General features: G+C 34.5%; 2 protein-coding genes across 4 annotated transcripts in view; one reads left to right on the top strand and one right to left on the bottom strand.

Annotated features, from left to right (window-relative positions):
* LOC149079608 (plexin-A2-like) overlaps positions 1 to 10,130 on the top strand; it is a 448,285-nt gene extending 438,155 nt beyond the window's left edge. For 2 of the 3 annotated variants that reach the window (XM_089240221.1, XM_089240222.1), the window contains 3 exons: positions 1,406 to 1,481; positions 3,669 to 3,743; positions 9,400 to 10,124. In XM_089240221.1, coding sequence (XP_089096347.1) covers positions 1,406 to 1,481; positions 3,669 to 3,743; positions 9,400 to 9,501 — 253 coding nt within the window. In that variant the 3' untranslated portion in view covers positions 9,502 to 10,124. Of the gene's footprint in view, positions 1 to 1,405; positions 1,482 to 3,668; positions 3,744 to 9,399 lie in introns of all 3 variants that reach the window. The other variant, XM_089240220.1, reaches the window with a different exon arrangement.
* A 6,643-nt stretch (positions 10,131 to 16,773) lies between these two features.
* Positions 16,774 to 21,113, bottom strand: LOC149079607 (uncharacterized). The gene is made up of 3 exons (XM_089239971.1): positions 20,963 to 21,113; positions 18,920 to 19,117; positions 16,774 to 16,947 (listed from the first exon to the last, which is right to left on the bottom strand). Exons 1-3 carry the CDS (start codon positions 21,063 to 21,065, stop codon positions 16,922 to 16,924), a joined length of 327 nt encoding a protein of 108 aa, XP_089096097.1. The 5' UTR covers positions 21,066 to 21,113; the 3' UTR covers positions 16,774 to 16,921.
* Positions 21,114 to 21,131: the final 18 nt, after the last annotated feature.

Below are 21,131 nucleotides of genomic sequence, written 5' to 3'. Positions count from 1 at the left end.
ACAGAAATCGAGAAAAAGAATTAAACCAGGTATTTTGCACAAGAGATACTCTATAGATATTCCTGGACTTGTAGCTCATTTGTCTTGCACCACTAATCATTATCCATCTCAGTGGAGACTTTATAGTAAGAGAAGATTCTAGTAAGGGAAGCTTAAAAGGTGTCTTACTGCATAATGGTAACGATCTTGCTTGTAGCTCATTCCGAAATATTGAAAGTATCATGTGAATACCTTTATTTTCTTCTCATTAAAATAAAATATCAAGAATTTTTTTAAATGGCAAATTTGGGGTGATTTAAAAATTATAACAATGTTATTAGGACAGCAAGGTTATACATAAACGCCATGTTTCCTATGTGAATGGAATAGTAAAGCTAAAAACTAACACTGGGTAAGGAAAGAATGGCCTCAAAGAGAAAATTTTAATCCAGTATCAAAGAATGTCATTTGGCAGAACTTAGTGGATCCAAAGGAAGTCCTCTTACCACCGTTGTACATAAAATTAGGTTTATGAAATAATTCGTGAAAGCTGTGGACAAAAATGGTGATTGCTTCTGTTATTTATTTGATGTTTTCCCACATTTATCAGAAGGAAAAGTCAAAGTAAGTGTGTTCATCGGCTTTGATATAAGACGGTTAATGAAGGACCAAAAAATTTGAGAAAAAAATGAAATCCATCGAGAAAAAAGCATGGGTTAGTTTCAAACACGTCACAGATTTCTAGGAGATAACAAAGATCCTTAACTGTACAATGATTGTGGGAAAAAATTCTACAAAACTTTTAAGGAACTGGGTTGTAACACAAACCTTTGAAAACATACTTTTTCACACCCATTTTGAATATTTACATGAAAATCTTGGTGCGTTGAGTGAGGAACAATGTGAGGGATTTCACTGAGACATAAAATGCATAGACACTGGAATGTCAACATGATGGCAGATTACTGTTGGGGGTTAAAAAGAGATAATACAGCAGTTCCAAAAAAAGGACGCAAGCATTCCTTTAAAGAAAAAGAATAATTTATTGTGTAAAATATTTAACACCCTAATTTCTTTTTAGATATATATCTGATTTCATTATTATTCATTTGACTTTTTTTCAAGTGTGTAATTTGTATACACATATTTATAAAAATGTCTCAAATTCAAATTTTTTTGAATTCACAATTGTAAAAAATCCTTACATGATACAGAAAAATTGGCATTATATTTGAAATTGTCATATCATATTTCATCTAAATTACGTAAACCCCAGACAGTTTTACTTTTTATCAAACATCTACACAGGCCTACAAAATTTAATTGTGTACTGCAAATACTGTGAATTTGAAAAATATAGTTAAAATGAAATTTTTATTGATTTTTAATTACCTTTTTTCACAATCTATTCAATTTTTTCTTTCAGGTATTACAAAGACATAAAAAATATGGCTGCAATTAGCGATCAAGATATGAATGCTATGTTAGCTGAAGAATCAAGAGTTAGTACCAATTCTTTCTTTATGTTGATTCAATTATATTAATGAAAGATATTCCAGGGCTGTTCAGAAAGTAAAGATACAATGGCTGCTATTCAAAATATTTTTATTTCAAAAACCTCTAGTAGAAATTTTCCTTTAGTTCACACCTTTTTCTACATAAATGTTACCATTGTCCCGACATTTATTTGGTCTGAGTGCTAGTTTCTGTATTCCAGTGTCACAGTAATCAGCCATTGGCTATCCGAACCACATTATAACTCCATATTGTTCTCCATGTTTCTTCAGTTAAAGAAACAAATGGAGTCACTGGGCACAAGGATCAGACCAGGGGCATCAGGAGTGTTTTGAGCAGTGGATGCTCTTCTTGAGCTTTGTGTAGGAGATTTTGATATCTAAGTTACTGCTCTGGGTGCTTGAACTCATACTACAGACTGCTGTGGGTGCTCAAGCAATCCCCCTCCCCCATCTTCGAAAGCGCTGGTCCAGACGAGGGGGGGGGGGAGTTCAAAATTTACTATTTGAATCTTTTTAAGAAACCCAAACAGATGAACATCACTTGCGCATATTTCCCTCAGTTTGTTTTGAATAGCCCATCAAAGCCTTTGTAGGTTATTGTTGCAGCATTAATTACAACATTGATTGTGATGTCGGGAGATATGCGGGCAATCAGATGAATGACTTTTGTGTTACAGAAAATAGAAATCACTTTTTCCAGGGGTTATTTCTTTTTTTTTATGAAATTCCTATTTTGGTTTGGCATAGCAACAACAAAAGACCACAAAGGAAGAAGCTAAAGATCAAATTCAGCATTGCCAATGTGTACACAATAATACATTAATTTTTTGCCTATAGTATATTTTTGGTCTTCTGTACAGTTTTTTTCCCCTAACAACCCTTGTATATATATTTGTACATGCTCTTTTGCATCTTCATTGATTAATTAATGTACCGCAAAACTCTTGTATAATGATACCAACTTCAAGAGTACAGTAAAGCCTCGATAAGTTGCCAAGTTAGAGGAATTATAATGATTTAAGGGGAGTGGCGACTTATATATAAGAGAATTGCCATCGGTTTCAATGTGTTGAAATCATATACATTCAAAGTAATATAACTTTTTTTTTTAAATATGAATTAAATATTACTATATTAACCAGATTTATAGATTGCAAAAAAACTAAATTTTCACTTTTTTCAGCTTTTAGTATTCAACTTATGGTAAAATACACTGATACACTTACGATTTATACCAGTATTTTTTTTTTATTATTAATTTAGACTAATGAGATCAGCTGTTAGAAAAAATAGTATTTCTCTACACCACAATAATGCAGTGAATTATACATATTGCCACCTTGTAATATAATCCTTGTACATATCAAAAATTTTCCAACTTTAGAGAAAGAGCAAAAAATGTAAGCAATCTTTAACATAGTCTTGAACTCAGAGCCAAATTTGAATTTGCCTTGGGCAGAGCAAAGCGGATATTAGAAGGCATTCTCAATTGGGAGAAAATGTGTTTTTTTCAACACTGATATTTAGTTGAAATTTTAAGTTTCAAAATTGTGAGGAGCCCATACAGGAATCAGATCCAACTCGAACAGTTCTTAAAATTTCAAGAGCTGGGTTTTTTTTTTGTTGTTTTTTGTGGCAAATGAACTTCCCCAGTGTCACTTTCGTTATTTGAGCTGTTCTGTTTTAGTGCATAAGGCTTTGCAGTCACTTTCGAACATATAGCAGTGCTGTTATCTCCTTTCCTTAAAAGGAGCCATAGAAATCATCTCTTCTTTCACAAACTTTTCCATGAGGATGAATTAATCGAAATTAGCAACCAGTAACCAAGGCTTATGAACATAGTTATCTATGAATGCTGAATGGGACCGAAAAAATGATTTAACCAGAGTAACGATTCATTAGGGCGATGACTTATCGAGTGTATTGTATTTGACTTATCGAGTTTATTGTATTTGAATTCATTGATCGCATTAGCTGTATTTTGGCCAATCACATGACCGTTTCGTGAACTTATAGAGATTTGAATTTTTTTTATAGAGTTTTTAGAATTGTGTGATTATTTTCACATGATAGGCAATTGATATCATGTTTTTGAAAATGATTGTGCATTTTCTTGTTTTCGATATATATATCTGAAATGTGCAGTTACTTCAATAATGTTTCTTTTTCCAGGTTCATGCTCACGAGTTTAATACAAATGTAGCTTTGTTAGATCTGTATACCTACGCATCAAAGTACAGTGATCAGGTAAATATTATTTTTAAATAAAAACAATGTTTTTTTTTCATGCTAATATTGTTGTTGGGCTGTACATAATTACATGATGTAAATGTCAGGGTTAAATCCTTTCAATGGCCCATGTTCTCCAAAATATTGAGCACACTTGTTCTAATCAGCGAGTTTGAAGAAACCAGTTGTACCTCATGCAGTGGAAAAAGTCATGTATAACCCTGTTTATAAATTCACAGCCAGATCTTGTTCATTTTGGTACAGTTTAGCAAGTAGATTGCTATAAACTGAAAGCTTATAAGCAATGTTTTCCTTCTTATCACATAAATGGATATTGTACCAAGCCATAGGCGCAGGTAGACTTGAAGTTTTGTGAGGCATGCTAATGATGTCACACTGAGCATCTCTTTTGAGTCTTTCGCTGATCAAAATACGAAACTTATAATTTTGTTTGTTATATATATTTTTTAAATGTGTAAAACTTCCATGTGGACAATTTACTTTAAGCTTTTCTGATGCTCTGTGTGGATTGCAACCATAGGTTTGATCGTAAATATTGTTTGCCTTGATTGGTGCTATCAGGTCTTCAATATTTTCTAAACAGTTTACAAACACTCTGTATATTAGATCATCCATACATATCTGTGATCTTGGGAGGGGCCATTGCTTCCCCCATGTCCCCTCTCTTATCTGCCCGCGCAGAGACATATGTAGGCCCCCTTCCTAAACCGACCAAAAAATTAGAGGGAAAAAATTTCAAAGGAAAATACCCTTTATATGCTACATTAACCGATTTCTCTATTCATTTGAATGCTCGATCCTGTGTATGGCCCTGTACCCATGTACAAAGCTAACTGTTGTGCCATCACAGGCATGGGTTTGCTTTTTTGTTTTACTCGACCCCAGTCTTGCAAATTTTATATACATACTTCTCCCCAAGAAGGTTTGTGTGTTTGTCACAAAGAACACACTGAATTGTTGGCTTCAATCCATTCTTCTCAAGAACACCCACATTCTTCTCGCTCAACAGTATAAGAACAAACGTACAGACCGAGTGTCACCCTAGTGAAGAGAGCTGCCAATCCTCTATCAACTACGGCTGATTATCCTCCTCATTGAATCATGGAAATGTGCAAATTGTGTAAAGTGTCACAGATTTTTATTTACATAGGGATTTTAGTCCTTGAAAATCCTCAAAAGTGCTTGAAAAAAATGTTTTGTGAATTTCTTCTAGTTTTTCTCCCCCTCAACTAAATCCCCCCCCCCCTATAAACCATATTCCACAGGGCAAAAATGTTTGAAGCAACAATGATGAGTTGGGAGACAATATTAAATATAAGGCATATATAGGTATAGGCATACCTGAGGTATTTCTGTGCTTAGAAAGATGTTGCCTAAAATCTGGCAGCAAAACGCTGCACATAAGATATTGCTTCAAAATATTTGAAACTACTATATTAATGAATGCCAGTTGCATATAATAATCCAATTCATTTAATTGGAGCTGACCATATTTCTTCAATGAAAATATGAGAAAATCGCAGATTGCCACCAAAAATGATGCCAAAAAGTAATCAAAGTTGCCAATTATTGCTAAAATTACCAAAAATTCACCAAAGGCAGAAAATGCACTATCACATTGAAGCAGTATATTTAAATGAATTACATGGAAGGGGGAAACGTTAACGTAACAAATATTCAAGATGTTTGGTTACATATTTAAAGTCATAATTATCACCATAATATAATTCACAGGATTGTTAAAATAATTTTAATACTTCAGTAAAGAATGAACATTTCAGTAGGAGGCTTTGTCGAAAATATAAGGAAAATAATGGGACATTTTTCGTGGAAAAGTCGGGATGGCCAAAATTACATGAAAATACAGGAATGACCCAAGAAATACAGGTCATATGGTCACCTTAGATATATGACTACATGCTTTTTAAATTTGTTTATCGAAGACAAATTTCAATACTGTTTCAAACATAAAATGATTTCTGTTTAAATGTCATTTGCATATTAAACAACAATGTCATTTTTTTTAAAAGCAAGACCATCAGAACTTTTCATTGTCTACAAGTTGAAATGAGAACTATAATTGCTTTAAAAAATTTTCTTTAATAAATTAGCATTTCAAACTCGAAATTAAAAAGGAGTAAATGTCGAATATAAATTGAGAAAATCCAATTAATTTCTTTTTTCCTTTTTAAATCACAATTTTTATCAACCACAATATGAATGTCCTTGAATTTTAAAATTTCGCCCGGAAAAGTGCTTGAAATAGTCCTTGCATAAGTTCTACTTTCAATGAGTATTAAACCATGATATGTGATGTGAAAAAGTAAGGCACAGCGTTATCCATCCAGGGCTCGTAATGTATCTTCTAACACAATAGTTTTACCACAGATTTCAGCGTCCCTTCTGATAACTGGTATTATCTAAGCTGACGTAGTCACCATAGCCCCAGGTGTTAAATATGAAAAAAGTTTGATCCATGCTAAGGACTAATCGTCAATATCCACTGAACCACCGTGCTTTCTACTCCAATTCTACATGTGTGCAGTGAGTATGATGATCGCTAAATCCATAAAATTCATGAGAAACCTTTTTTTTTTTTTTTGGCTTACACAGAGTCAAACAACAGTATTAGTAATTGCCATGATAAATTTTAGTTGAACATATGTCGAATTAATCCATGTCGGTACACTAGCGCCCATTGCTGATTTTTATATGAACGTTGAAGTCATTATACGTTAATTCATTTTTCATGTACAAACATTTGTTTTATTCAAAGTTCTGTGTCCAAAATTTTAATAAATATCACTTTTAATTTTTTAACCCCAACGATCCATTTGGCCAATTCCTTGCATTTTTGTTCATTTTCTCTCATCCTCCCCTTTTTCAGGGAAGCGATTCCTTCATCCAGGTAATATTGCACCAGTTATTCATTTTATCGTGACACTAACAAAGCATATTTATTTATTTTAAGTGCAACAATTTTACCTTTTTCTCTCAATATCTATATAATTGACACTAGTAGAGTTGCAGGGATGAACCTTAGTGGTTATCTTCAATACCCTTAATCATTCTACCTCTTAAGAATTAAAATGTATAATAGATTTCTTCGTACAGGGTTCATACAGAGTAAGGAGTGAAAGCACTTGTATTTGTTCTGAAACCTAGAATCGGATGGGAATAAACCTGAAAATTATCATGACATTGGTAATCTCTTGAAGCATTTACATGATAATGGGAGCCAATTGTTGAATTGGATAGAATTGTGATTGCGAGATAGATCACAGCGGATTATGGTGAACGGGGAATTTTCTGATTCAGCAGGTGTTAGAAGAGGGATCCCTCAAGGAAATGTCTTTGATCTCATACTCTTTTCAACTTTTATCAATAAGCTCGATCAGGGTATTGAGAAGATTGTGGGCAAATTCACAAATGTGAAGCTTCTGGGGAGTAGTCGAGAATCAAAGTGAAAAATAGAGGGTATTGATGAACTTGAATATGATTGCAGGATGGGCTAATGATTGGAGCATGCCCTTCAGCATTGACAAGTGCATGGGCGCTCATTTTGGTTCAAACAACCCACATTTCTCTTACAAGTTGAATGTTATTACTATCCCAGATGTGTAACTGGTCACCAATTTGGGAATTTTCATTTATGAGCGGCTTAGGTTTTCTGAACATTGTTCAGTGGTGTTTAAAAAATGGAATAGAATGCTCTGTTGCATTCTTAAAATGTTTATGTTCTCTTAAAGTGATTCTTTCACTTTTCTGGAGCTTCATTCGCCCTAGATTGGAGTATGCCATTAGGTTTTGGAGATCATGCTTACAAGAGGGACATTGACTTGATCAAAGTGGTGCAGGGAAGAATCACACATGCTCTTGATAGCACATGAGACTTAAGGTATGAAGAGAGACGATCTTTTGAATATATTTACATTGGAACAGCGCAGATGTCATTGGAATGTGTTTGAAGTGTTTAACATTTTCAATGGGATGAATAAAATTTACTATGATTTATTAATACACCACCAATCAACTGCTTCGACAAGGAGACATCAATATTGATTGGTTGTGTTCAATTCTAGGTTGTGGTGTCGCAGGATGTTTTTCTGTAATACGGTTGTGAATAAATGGAACAGCTTACCTCCAGAGGCTCGTGAATTCTAACACCATTGACACTTTTAAAAAGAAATCCGATAAGCATATTGAGATAAGGGGTCATTCAAGTATTACATCAGCATAGATGGGGGAGTTTCTGTTTTGCTGACTTTTGATAACAAGGTGGGGGGGGGGGGTGTTAGGATAATGCTTACGTCATCAACCACCCTTTATGAAAATATAAAATATTCCTAATTTCATCTTACTCTGTGCGCACAAAAGCAAGAAAAACCTTTCGATACTTTGTGGTCACTTGAAGTAATATTCCCCCTTTATTGGTAAATGTCCTACAGAGCCACTTTAGTGATCTTTAAATTTTTTGCGGATGCAAGTGATCTATCTGGGAATGTGTCCGGGCCGCGTAAGTGCTCTGAAACTATGCCACGCATCACTCAAGTGATCCATAATTATTCCACAGGTCACTTAAGTAATCTGGGAATGTTCTATGGGTAACTTGAGTGATGTAGAACCGCACTGGGAACCGCTCAAGTGCTCTAAACTATGCCACATGTCACTCAAGGAATCTCTAAATGTGTCACGGATGTGTTCTGGAACGATCTTCCAGGTCATTTAAATGATCTGAAAATGTGCCACGGGCTGCTTATATGATCTGGAATTGTACCACGGGTCACTTAAGCGATCTGTAAATGTATTGCTTAGTTCATTTTTACAAAATTAGGTTTAGAGAAGGCAGGCCGCATCAGATAGCCCCCAGGGCCATATTTTGTCCGCGGACCAAGGGCTTATATGATTTCTCATATATGGTTTAGTGGGTGGGTCGCAATAAATTCCTTAAAAAGAAATTTTGAGTTCTCATCCATCGATTAGCATTAAAATTAATAGAAATTGATTATAATAACATATAAAGGAATTTTCTTCAAAAATTTCAATTTAAATAAAAAATATTTTTTTGCATTGAAAAATAAATTTTTAATCATCTGGGAGGGCAGGCACGAGGCTCACCCCCGTATGTGTATGTCTGACCCCACCAATATGCGTTAGGATTCAGAGCTGATGAAGAAATTTTGCTGAGATAGGGGGTCAGAGTTTTGCTGACAAGGTGGGGGGGGGAGGGGGTCAAAAATGGCTAAAAATTTGCTGGCGTAATACTTGAACGTCCCCTAAATCGAAAAGCTATCCATACTTAGATGAGATAACCATAATTTTTTATGGTTGTATATTTGTATTTTATCATAATTATTGGTTATTTATTGCTCTTATACGATTGCTGTATTTTTGATTTGGTTTAGATATATATTCAGCATCCATATTTTATGGGCATTTTTTTTTGTCTGTTGTGGTCATTGTATTTGTATTTATTCTTTGAACAGGGTTCATTCAGGTAAGGAAGAAAATCACTTGTATTTGTTCTGAAACCTGGGAACCGCAAGGGAATAAACCTTGGAAATTATCATGATATTGTTAAATGAACAGCATGAATATTATAATTAATGACTTTGATCTTGCTTTAATGTGTCTTGATGTTTTTCCTCCATAGCTGATGCAAACTTTAGAAGAGGACGAATTCTCAAAGAAGAACAGACTGCTCTGGAAGCTAGATCAAGTACACTCTATAATGTCGGGAGATGCGGATGCATGACCCAGAACTGTTATGGTATAGTCCATTTCTATCCTGACATTCCAGTCCACTGGCATAAAAGAAGAGGAAAAGAAAAAGATATCTATATATATGGGTATATTGAGGCTGAACAAAAGAAAGGGACATGAGAAATCCATTTAAAAGAATAAACTGTCCTTTGTGTTTATTTTTGTCTGCAAGTATATTGACAAGCGGCAAAAGAAACAACATAAACTAATGAAGATTGTAATCGTGTATGTGCAGCATACTTTGATGGTTGCTGTCATTATCTCATATTCATGTGCATCTCTCGTGGAATCGTGTGCCCATGTGCTGTGATTATACATGTTCGTGAACAGTTTTACAAGAAAGTGAAACATACACTCACAGATTTATGAGGGGGAAAAATTTTCTCTTGGAAAACTATTATATATTCTGGATGAACGAACAGCCGTTCAAACTTCAGATGTTATTTTTGTTGTGTTCCTCTCTCCCCCCGATTGTAATTTTTTCCTATCAAACAAAAACTGGTTTTGAACATGTGTGCTCTGATGTTGAAATTTTTGTCATGTGCAATTTTGCGAGAAAAAATGTGTTGTTTCGCAGTGGTTGGTGCTCACAAAAAAAATGAATTAAAATGAAGTGTGTGGAACAAAAAAAAAAGGAAATATTAATTGCACTCGATGTTGTATCAGTGTTAAACCTAGGTCTTTAGGTGGCTGTTCAAGACGAAACAAAATATATATATACTTTGTATTAATATATACATACAGTGTGTATATATACATATTACTGGAGGATCGATTTTCCCCCCGATTTTCACAAGACAGAGGAACTGCTCATTTTTCGATTCATAATCAGTGCCTTGTAAAGCTACGTCCCAGTTTTCATCCGCGGGAGGTCTCTCTCTCAGACTTCAAACCCAGCTTAGGATTTCTTTTTTTTCTTTTTTCTTTTTAACATATGCTCTTAAGCTGCTCTCCACAAATCCACTCTTTGTTTCGCCTCTATCTCTTTCTTAGATCTTTATTTTTATGAATATATTCACAAAAAAAAGAAAAAAGATTATGTCCAGTAGTTAGTGTTTCTCTGCATTCGATGCCATCTTCTGTCTGTCTTCCAGCTGAACATATATTTTGATTTTTTGTCGTTATTTTTTTTATACGAGTTCCTTTTTTGTTTTTAATAATTTCGACTGTGATTTGTGCATTTTTTTTACTATATTTTATTTTATTTTTTGTAATCTTTGCCGCTGTTTATATCCAAAGATAATCAGTATACCAGATTGTGCATGATCATTCGAGAAAAAAAAAACCAGAGTATTTGGATGGAAGACAATTTATATACATTATATATAAATATCTATATCTATACACGTTATATGGAACATTTTCCTCGTGAATATATCAAGTCGGGATGAAAACAACTTTGCGGCAAGTTTTTAATTGGTGTGGTGTGGGTCTAAAGATGGAACACGCGTCATGCCTCGTGTGATTGAAATGAATGATAATGATTGTAATTTGATATCTTGCTGCACTGTGATACCATTATTATACTTGTACAAAAATTATCGGGAAGGAAGGAAAAGTATTGTCATTGATGGTGCTGTGTCGCGGCTACCTCCCGAGATCATTATGTTACCATATCGAGACCATTATATGTCTTAAATAGTTTCACAAAAATTTCTGTCTGTGTTTTGAAAAAATTTGTTTTTCACGAGGGATACATAGTTACGTACATGCAATTCTGAAATACAGTGGAACCTCTTTAAATCGACCGAAGCAAAAATTCATCGAAAAACCAATTCTAAACCCAATTAAGAAAGCTACTTAAAATCGCATTTGATGAACAATCCATTCGCATTGCATACAGTGGCTAAATCTTCAATGATATTCTCAATAAATGTCTTCAATTCATGTGGATATCAAACTTTGATAATGTGAATCCCTGATCTAAAGATTGAAATCTTGAATTGCCATTTGAAGGCGCAAAAATTGATAGACGTTACCAAAATTTAGAAGTTACGATTATTACAGGCAATTGGTACATACTATCTGCAGCAATTGCACTTTCTATTCTTTCAAAATCTTTGAGAAAATCTTAAAAAAATACATTATTTGATAAGAAATTTTTTTTTTCATCTTCGAGATAGAGAAGTTCTACTGTATCTAACAAGATTTATTTTCTTGCAACAATTTCTATTCGGAGGGGAAATAAGTCATTTGTGGAAATCATTTTCTTGTCTCTTAATATACTGCCTGATATAATTTCTACGAGGATAGCTGTACATTTACAAATGGAAAAAAAAGAAAAGAAAAATTGTTCTCGTCATTTTTTGCATGGAAGGTTATTTCTTCATGAAATATATATAATATACATATATTATATCGAGTAAAAAAAACCTCGTTCCAATATTTTATAGATAATCAAAGAGTGTCGTCATCTCTCATCTGTGTTCCCAAAAAAAAAATAATTGAAACTTTCTGGTTTTTTGATATTTCAGAAGGAAAAAAAAATCTGTCTGTCCACAACAACATTAAGAATATTTAAGAAAAAAAAAAGAAATTCCTATGAAGAGCTTAATATCGCTCTTTAATTCTTTCAAAGAGCTTGTATGTGTGTGTATGTGAAGGTACGAGTGTATGTCATGTGAGAGAGATTGCGTGAGTGTGTGTACTTGAAGATTTCGCTGTTGGAAAAGTGTTCTGGTGTCTTCTCGATATGATTTCTCCACATTAAAACTACTTGGTGTGCAGATGTACAGTTTTTCGCTGTACATTTTTGTCTATATACGCTTTAAATGAATTGTGAGTACATGCGTTAATGCTTGTACATACGAATGCATTTTTTTATGTCCCCGCAAACTTGAGGAAAAAAAACGCTCCATCCTTGAATTTGTTTTATTTTATTTCTTTTAATATTCATTCACAATAATGAATTTCACGCCATTGTTAATTGTGTTCTCGCTCGAGTTCAGTTTTGTTTTGCATTGTGTTTTCTTCAAAATTGCACATTTTTGTCAGAATTTGTGCTTGAAATGTGAATAATGTGCTATTATATAAAGTTTCCAAGTTTCTCGAAAAGTCTGTGTATAAAAAAAAGAAACAAAATGAATTTTATGTTTCGTTCTTTATCATTTTAGTAAAATTTTTTCAATTGAATTTGATAAAACGAATGGTAAACAAGAAAAAAAAGTGTCGTTGGAATTTTTGTGCAACTAAAATGTGCTTTTTTATTGTATATTTGTTTATCAGTTGAATAAATTTTTAAAGAAATAAATCATATCGGTCTTCTTTTTTTTTCAATGTCATCGTGAGGGATTTGAAATCAGTAATCTCAATAATGGAAGTATTTATCACATCCTATAATGAATAGGGCCTGTTCATCAGTCCAGGACTGGGCAAATATGAAGTTATGGAGCCATCGTCACAACTGGGGAGGGGGGGGGGGTCTGGTGCCCGGGCAGCGCTAGATCAGAGACCATAAATTTCACCTTTTAACCTCTCCTTCAGCATTACGAGAGGATGCCAAAGTGTATCCTTGATGAAAATTTTCAGAATTCTAAAAATGAAGTTCAGATTTAAAAAAGAAATCTCAGATATGGTAGAAATTCAGAATTTACGAAAGAAATGCGGAGCCCGGTGCGACAGCATCTGTCGAACACCCTTAAGGGCGTCTAAGTTGGGAAATTAATTTTTATCCTGGATTTCAGTGAAGAATAAAAAAATTTTTACCTATGTTTTCATTAAAACTACAATAAAAAACGGTGTTTTCAATAAAGTCGGAAAGGCCGATATTAGGGGAAAGTAAGAGAATGTTCCGAGAAACATGAGTTGCCCTACACATCACCCTTGTTATATGGGACAAAGGTATTGAGGCACGTATACATTAGCGAGCAAAACATGGGTAAAACCAGAGGTGTACGCAGGGGGAATTCTCAATATCCCCGTGCCCCCACCGCAAGACGACCGAAAATTAGAAAAAAATATTTCGGCGAGAGAAAAAAACTGAAATTATTGTGGAAATTAATATTGGATATATGTTGTGCCCAATTTCTCTCGGGAAGAAAATTTGTGTGCCCCCCCCCCCTACAAAGATCTTGCGTACGCCCCATAGACTTAAGATATAAAGTATTATTATATAGTATTATTACTCTGTGGTACGCCCCGATAAAACCCACTGGAGGGCTTGTAATCCAGGGGTCTTCAACCTTTCTGACACGCCGGGCCAAATTAAAACTTTCTGCAAAACCCAGAGGCGCCAGGTCAACACCTTTCGCTTTAGAAGGTGTTTTACAGGTGCGGTCGCATCGGGCTCTGCATTTACGATAACAACAATTTCTTTCATAAATCCTGAATTTTTACCATATCTGGAATTGTTTTAAAAAAAAATTCTGAACTTTCAATTTTGGAATTCTGAAAATTTTCATCAATTCTGAAACTATTTCTTTAATTTATTCTAAACTTTCGTCAATTCTAAAATTATTTCTTTTATTTTTTCTCAACTTTCATCTATTCTGAAAGTATTTCATTTATTCTGAACTTTCATCATTTTGGAATTCTGAATTTTCATCAATTCTAGAAATTTTGAATTTTCATCAGTCCTGGCAGGGCCATAACTAGGCTGGGACACTGCCCCTGGGCCCCGAGCCAAATGGGGGCTCCACAAAAGTTTATATTTGTTTGGCATAACTTTCTAGAGGGGGGGCCCCCAAGGAAAAATCTGCCCTGAGAAGGCACACTACGGCCCTGAGTTCTAAAATTATGAACTTTCATGAGTTCTTGAATGAAATTCTGAATTTTCATTAGTTTGGAATTATGAATTTTCATCAATTCTGAAAACTCTCATATATTCTGAATTTTCCACTCCCCCCCTCTCTCAGAAGAAAAATATCGGGGCTAAGTGGCCCAGCTTCTGGTAAGGGTGGCCCTGTGGAAGGAAGGGACTACTTATTTTTCCTATAATTAAAAGAAATAATTCCAGCATTAAAAGAAAATTAAAGCATTAATGAGAGAGATAATTCTGTAATTAATGAAAATTTCAGAATCAATGAAAGACGTAACCGAATTAATGAAAGAAGAAATATAGCTTCAGAATTAATGAAAGAAATAATTTTAAAATTGATGAGAGAGAAATAATTCTAGATTTAATGAGCATTAATGAAATAAATCCAAAATTGATGGAAAATAATTCCAGAGTTAATGAGATAGATAATTTTATATATCTCTTATCTTTATACATAGAAGACAATTCCATTTTTTAATTTTGAACTGTACATTTAAATGGGAAAATTGCCTGATACTGTGTATTAAGGGGGTTGGTTATGATCCCCACAAGGGCGGGAGCTAAAAGGGCTCTAGCCATGGGGCCCAGGACAATTCTCATTTTTTGCTCATTCATGCTATAAATTAACTAAAGAAGGGCCTGCAAAAGATCCTAGCATAGGGCCCTGCTCCAGGATGTGAGGGCCGTTGGGTTGGTACACGCAAATTTTCCAAAAAAAAAATTTCAATTTTTAAATACTACATAAAACTTTCTACATCTAACCGCGTTCGAGTTACCTGCACTAAAAGTATTTTTTTTAATTTTAATATAAACTGCTGGCAGGCATTGTACATGCTAATGTTTTCCATTGGAATGCTCTTTTCTCGAAACTGTTTTTTGTCGGGTAAGGAACATTTTTTTCAAACACCCCTGGTTCAAATGTTTTGAAACTTTGAGCGTCTCTCAGCACTGAGGTGTTGCAAAACGAGAGGATTTCTTATTAAAATGATTCCCAAAAACTTTTGGTAGAAATTATGGTTAAATTCTTGTGATTTCTGAAAAGGTTGCATGTTCTCTAAGTTAAAATTCGAAAAGAAAAAATTATAGTAACCAACAACACTAAAAACCCCTAGTTAAATTGCATGAAAATAATCTCAAAATTTTAGAACAAAAAATTAGGTCTTAAAGAGAATAGAAAATTTATAAATGTTCCTTAAAAGGCAGTAGATTTTCCACTACTCCTTTAAACACGTCACAGGATATCCTTGTATTCGATATTGCTGCCTCCAGTTTCAGCTGCTATTTAAGGTGGGGGAGGGAATTCATATGGCACACATTAAGATTTGGGGGTATATGACTAAAAGTACTTGGGAACTGCTGATTTATCTATATATATAAAATTGATTTTCTGTGTGTATGTTCTCTATACAAATCTACAATTTTAGATCGATCGTCGCCAAATTTTGCATGTATACCAAATGGAACCCGACTTGAACGATAGGCTACTTTAAAAATTAGTCAGAGCAGGGCAAATGCCCCAAATGGACAAAAAACTGTCGGGCAACAATGGTTTTTGGGCCCCAACAATCATTTTCCGAACGTTTACTTTGGTTACCGTGGTTCCCTAGCAATGCGTTTCAGACGTGCATATGCCTTTATAACGGTTTGCCACCTCTTTAGTCTTCTTCTGTTAGTATGTGTATATTTACAATAGTTTATGCCTTTATAATGGTTTGCCACATTTTCAATACTCTCAGTAATGAGGCTTTTTGAATAGACGTCATAATCATCATCAGCATCGCTTTGAGGGTCAGGAAAAGGGTGATCCTCATAGAAATCAGTGTTATAATTGCCGATTCTACTGTATAAATGCGGAAATTTGGTGGGGTTTTCTGTCACATCAATAATTTTAAAAATTGTATTGAATTCTCGATTTTTGAAATATATATTGAGTTCACTTAGAGATATACGAAGCCCAGGAGATTAAATATGAAGTAATTAGCCGGACCTACTTTTGAGTTGGACATTCATGCAATAACATTGATTTCAACTTTTTATTTATATCTTCTCAAGCATGAATATTTTCTCCGTATTGTCTTTTAATATTCAACTGCATAAATGGATACAGTTTAGGTTGTTTTAAAATTAATTATGGGCCCGTAAAGTACATCGAAGAAATTCCACAGCTTTAACCAAGCATTTTTGGAAGCAGAAATAGATAACTTGAAGTTCGGGGGGGGAGGGGGGGATCAAAATATTTAGCGCCCCTTAAAAAATGAAAAAAAAGTATTCATTTTTACGTTTCTTTAAATCTAGATTTGTTTCTTTCATGAGTCCCGCAGGAAGTCGCCATATTGATTAACTTAGACACGATTTGCATGTCCCTGAAAGAAAGAGGGAAATATCACGTGATCCAAACAGCCTCATTCAAGAAAATCCGGGCAGCGCCGAGTATTATAGCTAGTTACATATATTGTTATGAAATTTTTTTATGATTAAAAGAAAAAAAACACTCATTCAATAACATCATTTCTATTCATTAAAATATTTTATGAAAACTAAAAAATATTGCATACATTTTGATCACATAGAAAATTATCATTCAACTTCCTTTTTTTTTCGTCACCAGGTAAGGAAAAAGTTGCAGCCGCAGACACACACACCTCATTCCTGTGAATCACAAGTCTCTTATAGTCTCTTCAACTAAAAAAAACAACATTTCAAACCATATAGCACATATATATATGAATAGTCAATTCAATTAGCTTTGCTAGTTATGAAAATCTCATTTGAATCAGCTATGACTAGAAGGGTTCATTGATAGAGGTCAAGATCAGTGTCAAATTTGGGTAGTTGGATCGCTATCAGGGCCATATTCAGAGCATCATGGGCCCCAGGGCCAAGTGATTTTTCTGAGGCCCTACTAGGCAAATTCTCGAAAGTTTCAACCAGATTTAATTTTTGTGTGTGTAAGGCTCTCCCCCCCCCCCCCCTTCTCTTGGGGTCCTCGTTCCTTGCCGGGTGGGCCCATGCCTTAAGAAGGTACTCATAGCTATTGAGACTTACCGTATTTACTTGCATATACGAAAGAGTTTTTATTAAATTTTTCACTGTTTTAAAAACCTAGGTCGTCCTATACATATGGGTGAGTGAACATTTAAACAGAAAAGAAATATGAGTAAAAAAAATTAAATATAAATGGGAACTATAATTTAGGAAATAACTCTATAGAACTAAAGATAATTTTTGACCGATTGAAAAAACAAAAACAGGATTTATTGAAAATTTAATATTGATGAAAAAATTGAAGTTTGAATCAGAGAATATCATATTAATTAATTGAAAATTATTTTATTAATTAATTGAAAATTATTTTATTAATTAATTGAAAATTATTTTATTAATTAATTGAAAATTATTTTATTAATTAATTGAAAATTATTTTATTAATTAATTGAAAATTATTTTATTAATTGAAAATTAATTTTCAGTTAAGCATGGGCCCACCCATTGAATTAATAAAATAAAGTATTGAGAGAAATAGTTCCAGAATTAATGAAAATTCACAATTTATGACAGACATAATTTTCTGAAAGTTCACAATACTTTTGGGGCCACCTGTTTGAATTCAGGACCCTGGGCCAGACACAGGGATCCACATAGTAGTGTCAGAGTCGGGGGCGCACTGGGTGCTCAAGCCATCATAGTATTTTGTAACCACCATTATGAGCACCCCAGAATTAGAGGCTAGATGTTCTCTTCCCCCTCTCTCTTGTTGACGATCATTTCCATTTGTCTTCATTGTGGAAAGACCATTACAAAAGCAGCTCCACATGTATATGGACCACAGCGAATACTATGAGGAGCTGCTTTTGTAATGGTTTTTCCATAATGAAGACAAATGTATGACAAAAAACACACTTCCTATCAGTTCTTGATCAGTTTCTTTCTTTCGACCAGATTCAAATTTCTTTTTCCAAGAGACTTTCTCGAGGGATCTATACCGTATTGTGTACATTAAAAAATATCTGGTGCCCCGGATGCCAGACCAGAGAGGGATGTAAATTTCACCCTTTAATCTCTACGTTAACGTCAAGGAGTCACAAAAATGAATGATTGTCCCGACTGGCCAAATGTCTAGTTGCTGCCCTGTGTGTAAGTTATTTAAAAAAAATTACCATGTCATTGGCCTTGCAGCCTTCAACAGTTCCTCTTGAGAACAGGGGTGTAATAGTATGCCTGGTCACACATGGTAAAAATGATCTAGCATGCACAAAATTACCATTTAAAGCACTGTCAGATATAATGGCCATATAGTAAAAGAAAAGCGTGTGGTGTATGTGCTTTCATCATAGTAACAACAAGTTATTTAAATGGTGATTGAAAATTCGTGATGGTCATGTAAGCAGTTTTAGAATATAATCAGTTAGAATGTCTATACAAAGATTTTTAACAGCTGGCTGATGCGAATATATATTTTTGGAAAGAGAGAAAATTCACTTCAGCCAACTGTTAAAAACCTTTGTATGGATGGTGGAGAGTGACGTCATCCTCGGATAGAGATGTCTATATATTTTATTTTTGATTGAAATTTGTTAACCTTGACAATTGGCAAGCATGAAATCATGGTAGATAATGTTGAAAAGCAAATGATGACTATAATAGAGTAACCTACCATAAGGGCGTAAAATTGCCATACCCTTCCTGTGATGGATCTTGTATAATAATAAGTACAGCTGTTTAATGGTCAGGTTCCTTTCGCTCAATTTCTGCAAAACGGCTTCGGAGAACCTGTTGTCACCTCTGTATCTCATCAATTCGAAGGACTCTATATCGATGTGCAAATCTTTTGCTCCACTGGGTATAGCTTTCACTGAAATTAGAATATTCTTGTGATAAACAGAGGAAACTTGAATGCATTTGTAACTCAACACACTTAGACATGACAAAATTACATAAATTTTCATTCATTGGATGCAATGTACAGTGAAACTTCTATGTAATGATAACCTCTACAATGATATTACTCTACAATCTCAGCACCAACGGTCTTAACACATTGCAGACTGGTTTATTTTTAAGGAAAAGTTCACTCATCAGGCTGGTTATGTATAGAATTACAAGATCCGAAGACCTTTAAGATACCCTTAACCCTCTGACTGCTCAATTTGTGGACCGAAATTGCTTCAAAAATTGTGTAATTTTTTTCACTCAAAAAGTGAAGTTTGAGCGGTAATACCACGTGCCTTCAAATGCCGCAATTTAGTGGACAACTAATGACATCTGTTGGCCAAAACGTAAATGAAACGTCTAATACTGTATATAATTTTTTTTCAGTGGTTAAACGGGGAAAAAACGGGATGCGCTTCTCAATAAAGAAGAAAAACACATGCCCGCAGAAATCGCGGGATGAGCAGATTTTGCTACATTTGAGTTGCCCGTGGAAATCGCAGGATGAGCAGCCAGAGGGTTAATGTCATTTATCCTGATTTTCGCAATAGATGGCGCCATTTTTCAGACCAACAAAACCAGTCACAACAACAATTTTTTCCAACTCTAAAACCACTAAAAACAGCAGAAACAGAAAAAATCTTGGGAATTTTGACGGCTATTGTTGAATGCGTGTGGGGGTAAAAAAACACACAAAAATACTCGTATCAATGAAGAAATATGTTTCAAAGTGGAGAAAAATAAGTTCGCACAGAAAAAATTAAAAATAATTCAAGGAACCTGAAAAGGAGGACAAAAAGGCGATTTTTTTGAAACATAGGAGGATGCTTGAAATGACATCAAAAAGGAGGTTGTTGGTAACCCTAGTTCTGTATGAGTACAAAAATACGAGTTAACTCATGACGGATGAACAATATGTAAATATAAGGCCTAGTCAGGACCTTCAACTGTTGACACAGTGCATGCCACATTTGATATTCTAAAGAGACCCATTGATCACATGTTACTAGAGTTTGGTGGGTCATGCATTGAAAAAATCCTAGCCTAGTCTATTCCTACCAATAAATTTGGTTCAACCAAGCTTTCCTTTAGTCCCTTGATTATTGTCATACATCAGTTTCATGAGTCAAAGGTGCTGATATGAAGAAAACATTGGAAGGGCTGAAAGTTGCTGATCGTCTCATATATACGGGACTCAAGTGTGTACGCAGGAGGGGAAAAGGTGCATTGCATTGTTTTTTCAGAAATTATTGAGAGGGGGGTGCTCAAAGGGTTCCAGCACCTATGTCATGAGCTCCACAAACTGCGGAATTACATAATTAACTTCACAAATTACGTTCACGCATTCAAAGTGTTCTCTACGAACATAAGCGAAATAATCCCTTTTTCCTTTGGCGACTTTTAATATGTTCATTAGTGGTTTGATAAGGTTTTTATTTCTTGTGATTGTGTAGAATTTTAAAGCTTCAGGAGGGGAGAAGATTTTCCTTGTTATTTCTTACTTTAAATACTTTAGTAGCAGTTGATAATGGTGTTGATAACAACGATTGATAGCCTAATGATGTTGGCAAAGTTAATCATCAAATTGGGATTAATATTTTTTCAACGAAATCGACAAGTTTTTCCGTTTCAGCGTTGAGCAGTTTTGGCATTAGTTTTGCAGATATGGTGGCCGAATTTCGAGGAGAGGGAAATCGGGTTCAATTATCGCCAAACTTGAAGGAAACGATACGTGATTGCACAGCCAAAAATCGACAAAATCACCAACCTAATTCTTTCCATAAATACCCGATGTCTAACATTGCCCATATTTCACTTTTTATATGATACGGCAGCTCGGCGTAATATACTTCCTTCATGCCAAGTTTCATCAAATAATTTCACGTAAACATTTCTTGCGTGAACGTTTGTCAACAACGAACACGGATTCTAAATTA

This window comes from Pholcus phalangioides, unplaced genomic scaffold (assembly GCF_987345545.1).
Source record: "Pholcus phalangioides strain wild (caught in Gottingen) unplaced genomic scaffold, Ppha-v1.0 ptg000012l_1, whole genome shotgun sequence".
In the NCBI taxonomy this organism is placed as follows: Eukaryota; Metazoa; Arthropoda; class Arachnida; order Araneae; family Pholcidae; genus Pholcus; species Pholcus phalangioides.
This window is presented reverse-complemented; position numbering and strand designations above follow the sequence as displayed.

What these genes read in the sequence shown, in the direction of transcription:
- LOC149079607 (XM_089239971.1), bottom strand. Translation starts at nt 21,065, where the DNA reads ATGAAACTTGGCATGAAGGAAGTATATTACGCCGAGCTGCCGTATCAT. An exon ending in GTATTTATGGAAAGAATTAG is followed by an intron (nt 19,118 to 20,962) that starts GTTGGTGATTTT and finishes TTCTAATTTCAG; the next exon opens with TGAAAGCTATACCCAGTGGA. An exon ending in GGCAATTTTACGCCCTTATG is followed by an intron (nt 16,948 to 18,919) that starts GTAGGTTACTCT and finishes TGTTTTTTTTAG; the next exon opens with TTGAAGAGACTATAAGAGAC.